This window comes from Magnolia sinica, chromosome 19 (assembly GCF_029962835.1).
Source record: "Magnolia sinica isolate HGM2019 chromosome 19, MsV1, whole genome shotgun sequence".
Lineage (NCBI taxonomy): Eukaryota > Viridiplantae > Streptophyta > Magnoliopsida > Magnoliales > Magnoliaceae > Magnolia > Magnolia sinica.
The window spans coordinates 4,479,650-4,494,050 of NC_080591.1; the positions used below are offsets into that span (position 1 = coordinate 4,479,650).

At 41.8% G+C, this 14,401-nt stretch overlaps 1 protein-coding gene across 2 annotated transcripts; it reads left to right on the top strand.

The window, feature by feature from the left end:
* The first annotated feature begins 364 nt into the window (after nt 1-364).
* On the top strand, nt 365-5,680 carry LOC131235034 (RNA exonuclease 4-like). Of its 2 annotated transcripts, XM_058232121.1 has the most exons (7): nt 365-477; nt 2,937-3,088; nt 3,180-3,313; nt 3,864-4,090; nt 4,175-4,381; nt 4,479-4,559; nt 5,114-5,679. In XM_058232121.1, the coding sequence occupies exons 1-7, from the start codon at nt 443-445 to the stop codon at nt 5,364-5,366; spliced, it is 1,089 nt and encodes a 362-aa protein (XP_058088104.1). In that variant the 5' UTR covers nt 365-442; the 3' UTR covers nt 5,367-5,679. The 2 variants fall into 2 exon arrangements, with proteins under 2 accessions (XP_058088104.1, XP_058088105.1); XM_058232122.1 differs by lacking the exon at nt 4,479-4,559 and having other exon boundaries at nt 5,114-5,680.
* The last annotated feature ends 8,721 nt before the right edge of the window (nt 5,681-14,401 follow it).

Below are 14,401 nucleotides of genomic sequence, written 5' to 3' on the forward strand. Positions count from 1 at the left end.
CTCTCTCTCCCTCTCTCTCCTTATACTCAACTTGATTTGACTCGATTCGGTTTCTCAGACCGAGTTGGACACATGTTTGCAAGTTGAGCCTACGAATAACAAGGATTGCTACGAAGGGTGATGCTTATTGCGAGTGATGCCCCCTAAACCTTAGATAAAGACCCATCTATAAGATACAAGGCTTCCGTAGCCTTTTGGAATAATCTTCACCATCTCTTCTTTTCAAGACCCAAAGGTAAAACCTCTTTGCATGATGAGTCACATCCTTAGGTGGCCTCACTGACGATGACCCACCATTTCTTCCTTGCTAACTCTTGCTACTTTTCCAGGTGTTATCCAAGGTATGGCATTTCCAGGCACCCTCTCCTGCTATAAATACAATCCCAACTCCTCTTCATTCTTCAACTTTCTCACTTCCATCTCCCCACCTCAGGCACTTTTCATGGACACCAGAATTGAGTCTTCAGAATCTCTAAGGTAATTAATTATCTAGAATTTGAAGATTATAGGATTAATTCTCTTATGCAGACATACATACATATATATCATCATTATCATCATCTAAGCGTTATCCCAACTAGCTAGGGTTAGCTACATGAATCCGATTACTTTGTCAAGGGCCAAACCTTCAGTTAAACCATGGGTCATCAAATATTTTCTTATTACCTCCATTCATGTCTTTTTGGGCCTTACCCTTTTATTTTTAAAGCCTTCAACTCATATCAACTCACTCCTAACCTCAGTTCTTGGTCTAGATTGCACAATAACACACATGATCAATATCATCTAAGTTTTATCTCAGTTAATTAAGGCCAGGTAAACGAATCACGTTTTGCTTATATGTGTGCATGCACATGGAATATATTATGGCCACTCCACCTGGAAGTGATATACCAACTGATTCGAAGCCTGGCAAAGTAGGGTTGATGTCAGGTGAGCAATGGATTGGAGAACTTATTTCAACCGATCATGTGAATTCATGTTTCAAATATGATCACAGGAATAAGAACTGTGAAGCTGACCAAAAGGTCAGTCCAGTGGTCGGCTTTGTTTTCTAAAGACAAAGTAATGCTGCGTATCCACCATTAGTTTGAGGGGAAGTTTTTGTGTATCTCATGTGTCACAGTTATGATGTGTGTAAAATCATGTATTATTGAGGATAAATATCATGTAATTATACACCACATTAATTGCAATCAAAACCAAGAGGGACTATTCAATCTTTCCAATGCATGGGCTCATCTAAAACTACGACTCTGTGTGAAGGAATGGGAGTGGGTGCATGTCTGTGTGTGGGTGTGGGTGTGTGTGTGTGTGTGTGTGTGTGTGTGTGTGTGTGTGTGTGTGTGTGTGTGAGAGAGAGAGAGAGAGAGAGAGAGAGAGAGAGAGAGAGGAGGGAAAAACTTTCAACCATACCCTTAATGATAGAAACACCCTTTCTCTCTATTTTGGTAATACGACAAATACAATGGGATTGCACTATTATAACACCAAATGCAGAAAAGATAGGGTATATCTATTAAATGGGGTGGGCGCTTCCCAAACCATTTTTCTTTTCATGGCAAGTTTGGAGCCATTTCTCTCATTATAACATGTTCTTCTTAGTGGTTTGTTTTTTCAATAGCTAGCCCTAACTATGAATTATTTTTTTGGAAGGCAAAAAAAAAAAAGGCTTTCTTATGAAGGATAAAGTTGGTGTTTTGTTGATTTTGATTTTGCAATGCACAACGAATACTATAAAATTTAATTACAATATAATATAATCAAGATAGGCTAAGATAATCTCTCGATAGCATCATAGAAACACTCATATGATATGGTATTATACGTTGAAATTGTGGAGATTTCTCCTCCATTTTCTAGTAGTAAATTAGTCTGTAATGACACATTGAGCAATCGAGATTTAAACTAATTTTCTTATGTTTATATAATAAGAATCGATCACCTACAGTTGGCTGTGAGCTTAAAATGCAGCCCATCTTTCCCACACAAACGCCTCATGTGTCTAGAACACCTGATCTACGTAAAAGATGGACCCACCATGAAGATCATGCAGCACTAAAACCAAGCCAATACACTCATCTGGCAGGCTACACTAGCGAAGTTAATTGGATGGCTGATTGTCTGACTCAATTTTGTGTACCCTACCTAATGAGTAGATGGACATGGTTTTTGAGATGGACGGTCCTAATTGTGGGGCCCAGCTCGCACATCACACTTGAGGCTTCTCTCCTTTAGAGGAATGGTAAAGGTTATTGGTAGGCACAAGAGAGCTCTCCTTTCTCAGATTATTGCCTCTTAAAGAGTTTGCCTTGTCGATCCCTTCAGCCATGCATCCCTAATCCCATATATTCAAAGGGCTAGCTTTGTTCTCTTATTTTTCTTTGCTCTCCATGGCTCGAGGTGTAGGTGCCTCCCCCTCCCATTGCTCGGAGTTTGGACTCTCTACCTGGCTCGGGATGTGTGCTTCTTTTTATACTTCTCTTTTTTCTCTTCTCCCCAGCCCTAAGTGTGGGCACATCTTGTATTTTTGGGCTGCTAACCTTTTTTTTGGAAGAAATAATAGTGTGTTCCTTGCCTTAAAAAGAGTCATGGGGTACAGCATTTACATGGCTTGGATGTCTTGCACAAGAAATGGGCGGAGGAAACAATCAGTTCTCATTATATCCTCCATAATATTGATTATGTTAGCTCATTTAACCTAAGTTGGCACCCTCATTTTGATACATACAACTTTTATTTTTACTTTTTGTATTAAAACAGTACAATGGGTTAATATTCTAATACCAAAAGTAGAAGACAAGGTGTACATATGAAAAACATAGGAGTGTATATATCATTTCTTATTACCTTATTGAACATTTGTTTCTAATCATGTGTTTACAATACAACTAATCATGTGTTTACAATACAACCCATTTGTATATATGCACCAGGAACAAATGCTCAGCATGCTTTAGACAATACAATAAAGTGGAGCACCTGGTGGAGCACATGAGGATTTCATATCATTCAGTGCATGAGCCCATGTGTGGGATATGCAAGAAGCACTGTCGATCGTTTGATTCGCTGCGGGATCATCTTACAGGTAAAACCCAAAAACCACAAGTCACCAATTGCAGCCATTCATTTTTTGTCCGCTATGGTTGATCATGAAATGTGCTTCTTTGGTTTTGAAGGGCCATTGCCGAAAGTGGAATGTGCAAAAATATTCAGTGCTCGAGGATGCAACCTTTGCTTAAGCATTCTTGATAACCCAAATGCTCTTCGGATTCACCGTGCAACATGCCAACTTTCACATTTGGCAAGTCCTGTAAGTTAGTGTGTCACCTTGTGATTAGAGTCGCATTTGAATGCAATATTGAATTGAATTGTGATCACTAGCTAATTTAATACATAGGAAAGTTACCGAATTGCATTTATTTGGTGCATGTTGAGTCTATCAATATGAAATTACAATACTGAGGATGATGCGGTGATTTTATCATTTCCACTTCATTGAACTAATTATTGCAATTGAATTCAATAGTGCATCCAAATGCAGATTAAATGTTGGATTTACCCCCAGACCCAAGTTATCAAGCATGAGAACGGATCATCTACAAGAAACAACACCACAACTTGCGGTACCAAACTTCTTGAAAATCAGGCTAACCAGTTCAACAGGTTGGCCACAGATGTATGTTGAGTTTGACCATCGGTTGTTCATTTATTCCAACAACGTGGCCCACCTGGTGAGTGGAACAACCTAATTTTTGTCCAAGGTGGTCCTTATCGTTCATTTATTCCAACAACTCGTGGTACCTTGCCTGTATGTGATCAGTATTCATCAAGCATCTGTGAGTGATGTTTTGTTCTCGTAGGGACTTGTTTATCAACTGTCTAGGCTCAGCATATACTCTCCATCCGAAATTGAAACGAGCAGTATGAGATCACAAGGACCACAAGTAGTTGCACTAGGGTGCAAAATGGTGGGAGGAGGAAGCGATGGGTCACTAGATCTTTGCGGGTGGGTCTGTGTCATCGGTGAGGATGAAAAGATCATCTTCCACACTTATGTCAAACCCCAAATTCCAGTAACAAATTACAGGTAACGAAATACCGACAAATTTCAAATTCTAGATCCACCATTCTTCATTTTGGTGTTTGATTGTACCGAACACATAAAAAAAAGGTACGAGATGACGGGCATAAGAGCAGAATATTTAAACGATGCAATGCCATTGAAAGAAGTACAAAGGAAGATTCAGGATTTTCTATGCAATGGTGAAGCGCTGTGGAAGATTCGCATGAAAGGCGGAAAAGCAAGGATTCTCATCGGTCATGGTTTAGATCGCGATCTTGATTGCTTAGGAATCGAATATCCTGCTCACTTGATCAGGTATGGTGTTTGATTAAGCTAATTCTCTTATAACAAACACATGTATTGTAACCCTAATAACATCATTTAGACCTTATTATTTGGATAATCTGTCTAGGGACACTGCTAAATATCCTCCCTTGATGAAAACAAGCAAGCTCAGCAACTCACTCAAGTACCTAACACAAGCATATCTTGGGTAAGAGTATATTATATGCCTTTAGGGCACATTTGGATGCACTATTAAATTGAATTGCAATATAATAAGTAGAGTTGCAAAAATAAATTGTGATTGTCGAACCTAGTCCCTCAGTATGGATGGTAAGGTATTGCAACTTGGTACTTTCCAGTTTGTTGATTAAATTATTGCAATTCAATTCAATAGTGCATCCAAACACGCCTTATATATGCATTTTTCTCAACATTGTTACTTTTTTTTTTGTAGGCTCTAAGTACCTATGATAAGCACATCTTAGATAAGAGTATATATCTTATATGCATTTAGGGTGAGTTTGGATGCACTGTTAAACTGAATTGCAAAGTAATAAGTTGAATTACACTATTGAATTCAATTGAAATAGATCAATCGTGATTGTGGAGCCTAGGCTCTCAGTTTGGAGAGTAAGAAAGCTAAATTCAACTTGGTTGTTTCCACTTTATTGATCAAATCATTTTCAATTCAATTCAATGGTGCATCCAAACACACCTTATGTATGCATTTTACTCAACATGGTCATTTTTCTTTTTTGGTAGGTATGATATTCGAATAGGCATACAAGACCCATATGATGATTGTGTGGCCACAATGAGGCTCTACGCAAGGATGCGATCTCAAGCGCATCCAATGGAAGACCTCTCAGCATCCAGCGAAACACAACACCGTAGCAATTTTGCAGCATGGAAACAAAAGGAACTTGAGAAAATGACGTCGGATTCCCTGCTTGAAATTTCAAGGTCAGATTATTATTGCTGGTGCTTAGACTCTAAGCAAGTTATGGCACCTTGAATTTAGAACCGTCGGAGGGTGGGCCATTTGGGTGTCTTTGTTTCTTAGCGCCTAGCAGTTTCAGCCCATCCAATGCTCCCCATGGGAAAGCTATATGATTGTATGTCCATGCAATTATAGTATGTATTTACATCTGTTTGGACTACTTCAATTCCTAAAATGGAAAATGGGTATTGTATGCAAATCAATCAAGATTAATCATGAAGATGGTAATGAACTACTCCAAATGCTTGTGAACCTATGTCTTATCAAAGGTTTTGAGCTTTATAATATAGCTAATAGAACTTAGTTTGTGAAACTTATGCAACAGAATGTCATGTTTGTTTGTAAATGAAATTATAATATTTTCAAATTGTATTTTCGCCAATAAGAAACGCCATAGTATGTCGCATAACATCCATGGTATAAACACACGCATATGTGAAATGATCGAGTGCAACTCAATTGCACCATATTGCTGTGCAACTTGCTGTCAATTCATTGATCTAAACCGTCCAGTTTGATCATTAATCTAGACCATCCATTCAGTTTGGTTTGCCCCTGTTTGCACAGACCGCCAGATTATGGTCCAAAATAAGTTATTATGATAGGTATACTGAATTAAATGTAAATTATTGCTACACGGAGGGTGAAAAATAAAAATGAGATAGGATCTTATTCAACTAGTTGCACCGTGGGCATACCATACAATTACTTGATTTCGACATGTGGGGAGACCATACATCCATCTGAATTGTCAATTCAATCCTATCGAATGTCCTATCGACAGACGCGCAATTTTACAAAAATACATATTTTGTTTTGTAATTTGGTTGTAATTCTATATAAGAGATTGTAAATGGGAAAATTAGGGTGAATCACATACAAAAGGCTTTTATAGTAAGAAGGAAAGCAAAGCTAGGGTTTTGTGAAGGGATTTTAAGGTTGTTCGGATTGTTAAGTCCATCCATCTTTTACAATTTCATTTTAATAGTGGATTGGTTGTTGCTTTGTGCCGTGGTTTTTTCTCACAAGAGTTTTTCCACATGAAAATCGTGTGATCGTTATGTGTTTGTATTGTGTTTGATTGAATTCGGGTTCACATCTGTACGATCCCCAATAAATGATACCAAAGCAAATGTTGAGGTTTTGGGTTCAAATCTGAAATATTTTGACAAAACAATCTAACATAAAGTATGAAACAAAAAAATTTACCAGTAGAAACAACTTTGAAGTATGAAAGGTTAAGATGAAACGCCTTCTAGTTTAGAAAGGATTACAATATGCTCTCATTGATAAGACAAAGCGTCATGTATCTATGAATGATGAAGAGTGTGATAAACTTGATGAAAGGACTACAACCTCAATCCAAATGTGTCTAGTAGACAATGTCCTAAATTAAAAAACCGTCGTGAGGTATGGACGAAACTAGATAGTTTGTATATAAAGAAATTCCTGAGCAGTCATCTGTATCTTAAAAAACTGTTCTATTATCTTAAGATGACAGAGGGATCTGATATCAATGAACAAATGAACACAGTTAATGAATTAATTTATAAACTGACAAATGTGGAGGTTAAGATCAGAAAGAATATCAAGCCTTAATTTTGTTGAATTCGCTTCCACGGTCTTACGAGAATCTCATAGACACTCTGATCCACGGCAGGGATACTATCGATGTTAAAACTATCATCTCAACTCTTCATGATAAGCAATTGAGAAGGAAAGTTAGTGGTGATGGTACCTCAAAAAATGTATTGGTTGCCAGGGAAAGGAATTCTAAACGAGAGAATGAAAATTCTCGATTTATATCTAAATCGAAAGGGAATGGCAAGATGAAGTGATAGAACTTTGGGATGATGTAATATATAAAGAATAATTGTCGGAATCCCAAAGACCAAAAAGCAGATAAGTCAGATAATTCACTGATGAAGGCAAATTCAGCGGAATCTGATGTAGGTATGAGTGGTTGTGATATGTTGACAGTATCCAAGGTCTGTCACTTATATGATGTACGTGGAAATGAGTAAATTTTGGACACGGGGGCATCACGTCACATGTCCTCATCGAAGTTGGTTCACCAATTACAGCAAGTACGATGGTTGAGAAGCAAACAGAGTAGAAACTAAAAATTCTAAGGACAGAAAATGGAGGTAAATTCACTTCGAATGAATTTAACTAGTTTTGTGAAGATAAGATGATCGTACAACATACATAGTCAGGCATACACCAAAGCAGAATGGTATAACAGAATAGATAAATCAGACTCTCTTTTAGAAAACCCAAAGCATGTTAAGTAATGCTGGGTTAAGCAGGGAGGTATAAACTTAGGCCTTTAATATAGGTTGTTACTTAGTGAATTGGTATCCATCTACATCGATCAGTTATAAAATTCTAAAAGAAGTGTGGAGTGATTATGAAGTTGATTACTCGGGATAATGAGTTTTTAGTTGTAATGCTTATTTTCATGTATCGTCCATTGAGAGAGATAAGATAGATTAAAGGGTGAAGAAGTGTATATTTGTTGGTTCTAGTGATGGTGTGAAGGAATACAGACTGTATTAAGATCACGATTAGTCATGACATTAGGTTCGATGAGGATCCTTCTCCCCCTATTAGGTCCAGCCTGTTAACATGGCAGGAGTCTACCCCCCTTTGCTAATAACTAGAGGTTCAGCTTCTCCAGTTCTGCTAACCACTTCAGTCTCAGGCGTTCATCCTTCTCCGGGTCCTTCACATGTTCCGGGCGTGAGCCCCCTTTGTGATCTATCCAATTAGGGCATTGGACTGAGGGGCAAGGCAACATTCGCAGCTCAAGAACCCAGTAAATCAAACCCAGTTCTGGCACACATTTTCAGCTCTCGCCCCATGCCGCATATCTCAGTCAGGAGGGACTCTCCCTCTCGGACCTCACCCACGCCTGATCATGCATCTTCAGCATACAAGCCTACTCGAGGGGCAGGTGATACCCGATCTTTTATTGTCCACAATGCTTTTCATTATCTGTTGAATGCCTCTATTTCATCATGTCATAACAAAGAGCTCCTGGTAAATGAGGTCACTTTGAGCCAAGGGATTCCTCGATGCAAATCGGCTGGGAGTTTGCCCACCCTCAAGGTGCATTCTGACATTTTGGAGGGCAAATCTCCCACCATTGGCTCCGATTCTTTATATTGCCCTTCCCCGACGGACTCTCTGAGCTCCCGTTCAGTGACCCTGATCCACAAGAGCCCTGCTCTCGAAGTGGATCTCTCGCCCTATTTCAGCAATGCGGGGGGTGTCAATCCAGGTGAACATTCTCCGCGGTCCCCGGGGAACAGGGCCTATACCAGACAGGTTCTCAACCCCGAGTCGACTCAGCCCAACGTCTCAGGTGATAATGGGGTTGTAGTCGGTCCTCATAATCGGTTTCAGCCTCCTGTCTGCCAGACGCAACATCGGAAGCTAGCTAAGCGCGCCCTAAAGTCAGAGATAGAAAGCGTTCTAAATTGAATCTGTATAGCATTTCCTTAAGAGGAGAGTGGATTGCCAGACTAAGATGCAGGCACACAAGGACTAAGAAATTGCAGGTTTCCCATGATTGATAATATTTTAATATGAAACGCCCGTGGAGTTGGTAATTCTCCCACTGTAAGGACCTTAAAGAGGCTTATTCTTTGTCACAAACCTTGTATTGTGGCTATTCTCGAGCCCATGATCCGTGACTCCCGAAGAGTTGCTCTCGAGCTGAAACTCGGGTTTCACTCTTCCTGCTCCAACTCCGAGGAAGGAGGAAAATTTTGAATTTTCTACGGTAACCTGCCCGGGCTCTCTATCGTCTCCAAATCTAGTCAAATAATCTCCATGGTTGTATCAGCTCCGCCACTCCCTGCCCCGATTGTCCTCTCCTTCATTTATGCTAGCTATTTTAGGCTTCAACGCCAGTCACTATGGGAAGACGTGGTCAATGTTTCCAGATCAGTTCAGGGTCCATGGGCCATTGGCGGTGATTTTAACGAAGTAGTCGACGCTTTGGACCGTAGGAGCTGCAGGAGGACTGATAGGGCCAGCTCCAAGGAGTTTGTTGACGCCATTAACAGGGCTGGTTTGATCAACGTTGGTTATTTCGGTAACAATTACACTTGGTGTAACAACCAGATGGGCCATGCCAGAGTTTGGGCTAGGGTCGACAGATTTCTCATTAATAACCTTTGGAATTCTTCCATCCCGAACATGCTGGTGTAACATTTAGTTAGGCATAATTCAGATCACTCCCCCATCCTTATGTCCTTCCCCTCCCAATACGAGTCGACCCCCAAGCCATTCCGGTTTCAAAGAATGTGGACCTATCATGATGCTTTCAAGCAGACTATTCGGGCCGCCTGGGAAGCTGTTAGCGACCCGGACCCCATGTTCAATATTCTGAGGAAGCTGCAAAAAGTAAAATCAGATTTAAATAAGTGGAATAAGGAGTCTTTCGGTAACATCTTTGAGCAAATTAAGCTAGCCGAGCAGGCTGTTCATCAGGCAGAACTCAACATCTTTCATCTCCAAGGTTCAGACGAGGTCAGCGGCCCATCTAATGCCGAGTTAAGTGCAGCAAAAGCCCACCTGAATCACCTGAGCTTCTGGAAGAAGTTTTCTGTAAGCAAAAATATCGTAATCATTGGTTAAAAGAAAGGGATCGTAACTCCAAATACTTTCACGCATCTGTCAATGTCAGAAATAGGAATTCAGCAATTTCCTCCATCAAGCTTGAATCAGGCCAGATTGTTGAATCACAACAAGATATCCAATCAGAAGCGGTAAGATTTTTCCACAGGTTGTTCTCCGTAGGCGCGGTTGACCCGGGAATGGCCCTTCTCGCTTCCATCCTAGAGTTAGTTTCCAGGGCGGATAATGCCCTCCTGATGGCTCGACCCTCCATCCAGGAAGTTCGCGAAGCGGTGATGGCTCTTCAGCCGGATGGGGCCCCTGGCCCAGATGGTTTTTCTGGGGCATTTTTCACATCCTGTTAGGATATTATTTGCCACGACCTCCTAGCCTTAGCCAAGGCATTCTTTGAGGGGAGCCACTTGCTTAGGGCATTTACTTCCTCTCTCAATTGCCTCATTCCGAAAGGCAAATCCCCCAAGTCTTTTGCCAACTTCCGTCCAATTAGCCTGTGTAACTGTATCTACAAGATCATGGCCAATATAATTGTCCATCAGTTGGCCAAGGTGCTCCCAAAGCTTATTTTCAAGGAGCAAGGCGCCTTCGTTAGAGGGAGATCTATTGCGGAGAGCATAGCTCTAGCTCAGGAGGTCCTAAGGGAGATTAACAAAAAAGTCTGAAGAGAAAACATTATGCTGAAACTGGATATGGAGAAAGCATATGAACGGATCGAGTGGTCTTTCCTCTCTATGGTGCTCTCTCGTTTTGGCTTCGATGTGGCGTGGATCAGAATGGTCAAGCGATGCTTCTCCAACTGCTGGTTTTCAGTTCTGATCAACGGAGTGTCTGGGGACTTCTTCAAATCTACTCGTGGGCTGCAGCAAAGGGATCCTCTATCCCCCAACCTGTTTATTCTCTCCGCTGAGGTGATAAGCAGAGGATTTTTAGATCTGATGGACGGGGAGCCAGATATGGCCTATCAGCTGGGGAGAAACGCTCCATGTGTTTCTCATTTACTTTATGCGGACGACACGCTTCTATTCTTTAACGGGGGGATCAAATCAGTCTGAAATGTTCAGTCTTTTCTAGACACTTATCAAAGGGTTTCTGGTCAGCAAATCAATCTACAGAAAAGTACCATGCACTGCTCCTCCCTCCTGTCAGCAACCAGGGTCAGCAACATTCAAAGGTTGCTAGGTACGGGTATTGGGCCAACAAATCTTGTTTATCTTGGGGTGCCTATTGCTACAGGTAGAGTTAAAAGTTCTGATTTCCATTCTCTCATCAACAGAGTTGACAATCGGATCAATGGCTGGAAGTCCAAGTGCCTCTCACAGGCCGGCAGGGCCACGTTGATCGCTCACGTGCTATCCTCTATTCCTATTCATAACATGGCAGCCTCGGTTGTCCCGTCTCTTACTCTCAAATCTCTGTAAACCCGTTTCACATCCTTTTTCTGGGGTTGGAAAGACGGGAAGAAGAAATTTCATTGAAAAAATTGGGCTGACTTAGCTCGCCCAAAACAAGAAGGTGGTTTGGGGATCAGAAGATTGTCGGAAGTCATATATGCTTGACTCCGCCTCAAGCTCGCATGGGGTGTGAAGTATAATCAGCAGCAGAGTATGTGGGTTCACCTCATGTCCTCTGTCCACAAGCAAGACTTACAGCCCGCGGGTCCTCATCTCAAGTCGAAGCGGGCCTCCCCGCTGTGGTAAAAAATCAGATCGTTATTCCCTTCCTTGGACTCTAAAGTTCAGTAGATAATTGGAAGTGGCAAGTGTAGTTTTTGGCTGTCCAACTGGACCGGCCATGGGCCCCTCATCCAGCGGGCCTCCCAACCCATTCCAGCTTGCACTGCGACGCTCCGGGTCCTGGATTGCTTAGGGCAAGGCGGCCCTCTTCCTTGGTATTTAATTTTCTCCCTGAAGAGATGATTAATATAATCTTTCAGGGGGGTTCTGCATCTCGGATGGTCTGGACATCCCTTGCTGGCCCCTCCATCCTTCTGGCCAGTTTTCAGTCAAAACTGCCAAGGCGGAAAGCAGGCCCCGCAGACCGTCAGTGTTTTGGTGTAAAAAATTGTGGTCTTCCTACCTGCCGCCTAAGATCTCCTTGCTGGCTTGGAAAGTCCTCCAAAATGCAGTCCCTGTGGAGTGCTCCATCCAATCCAAAGGCATTCACCTTGCGTCTCGCTGCGTGTGTTATGACGATATCTCTCCACAGGGGCCCTCTGTGGAATCTATCAATCATATTTTCTTTTCCAGCCCCCGTGCGTATGTCATTTGGTCTCTGTTCGCAAGTATTTTCGGCAAACTCCCCCTTGGTGGTCCCTCCATTGCTGACCGGCTTTCGATTTGGTGGAACGGTTCTCCTTCCCCCTGGGGCTGGGCCAGTACCAATTGCAATTTGGTGCCTGGGATTATTCTTTGGGAGCTGTGGAAAGGGAGAAATCAAGGTAAGTTTAATGGTAGTCCCCCTACAATTCAAGTTTAGGTTGCCCATATTAAAGGGTGGATTTCCAGCCTATCCATCTCGGCAAATCGTGCCTCTTCTCCTTCGGTTGGCAGTAGCCGCGCTCTCTCCTTATTGAACGTTTGGCCTGCTTCGGCGTCCTCTCCTTTAGGCCCGATTCAGGTTATTAGGTGGGAAAAACCTCCCTCGGCCTGGGTGAAAATCAATGTTGTCGGTTCTGCTAGGGGTAATCCAGGTCTAGCTGGCGGTGGAGGTATCTATAGAAACAAGAATGGTGACTTCCTTTTCAGGTTCTATGCCGGCTACGGGAACAGATCCAACATTTGGACCGAGATAAGGGCCATACATGACGGTCTATTCCATTGCTTGAGTAGGGGCTTCTCCAAAATTATTGTCGAATCGAACTCTTTGCTAGCGATCTCCTTACTTTTTCAAGATTTCCATTCCAGTTGGAAATGGAGATATTGGTTAGCCCAGATTAAAAGGATGCGGGATGCAGGAGAAGTTAAATTTCAGCATGTTTTCAAGGAAGGAAACGGCCCTGCGGACTGTTTGGCCAGGTTGGGTAGCGGATTGCAATCTTCCGTCATTCTCGTTCATTTCAACGACCTCCCGAGAGAAGTGAAGGGCAGGATGTTTCTGAATAGGTTAGGCCTGGGTGCTCTTAGGCTATGATTTCTTGTCTTTGTTTGTCTCGTTGCCTTTTCTGTTTTCGGCCTCACGATAGGCTCGGGATAGGCTGTGTGCCTATCGCCTGAATGTAAAGCGACTGCACATTCTGATTTTGATCAATGAAATTCCTTTTGTCAAAAAAAATGCAAGAAACTAAAAAAATCAGTGGTGATGGATATTGAGATTGAAAAAGATGAAACACAGGTTGAAGTTAAGTCACAACAATAGATACAAGAGCAGGTGGAGCAGCCACCTCTTAAGAGAAATCCACCTAAAGATAACAGATATCAATGAGATACAAAGATGACTCGAATATTGCATTCACCCTTATTATAGATGAGGGGAATCTATATACCTTCTAGGAAGCACCGGATGACTTAGATGCTAAGAAGTTAATGGCGGTGATGCAAGACGAGATGGATTTTCTTTATAGGAATAAGATGTGGGAGCCGGTAGAACTTTTTATTTAGCGCAAAGCGATCAGGTTCAAGTGGATCTACAAGAAAATGTAGGATAAATACAATGCGAGATTAGTTGCGAAAGTGTATGCATAGGAGGTTATCGACCGACAACTCCATTCTCAAATAGTGTTACTGGCTGGACAGCCACCTTCAGCTCTTCCATCAACATCTAAGCATTCATCCTCTACTCGAAGTAAAGGGGTCATGCGTCATGGGCACCCATGGGCAATATGCTCAAGCACCAAGCTCCACCTCCAATGCGAGAGAAGCCACCTGTCAAGCCGTGACCGAGCATCTCTATTCGTGGGGCCTAGCAACAGACCACTATACTAAGATCTTGCGTCCTACTTAGAAAGCCTAAAGAAATATTCAGACATACAGAATTGCAGATGTTGTCTTCATTGCTACCTAAGCTGAAGAAGTTGGTGGATGACGTTGGAATTTTAGGCCCGCAAAGCACCCAGAGAAACCTCCGTTGGCTATACTCCAGGCCCCATGCCAGCTCCACAACCTGCTCCAAATACTCCCACTACACCTAAACGACACAAAGAGCACCAACTTCTTGTTGAAAATATAAGTTGAAAATAAAGATATTTTAAAAATATCTAGAATGTTTCTAGAAAGTGTCTAAAATGTATCTAGAATGTGTCTAGGAAAAATCTAGAATGTTTCTTTTGAGTTTCCTAGGTAATTAATGCTTATTATAGAAAATTGTAATGCATTTACTCTTGTGTGTAGATTATTCCTCAAGAGTCTATAAAAAGGGACTTCATGTACATGGGAGGAAATAACAACAAAAACAAGAAGGAAATTCCTCCC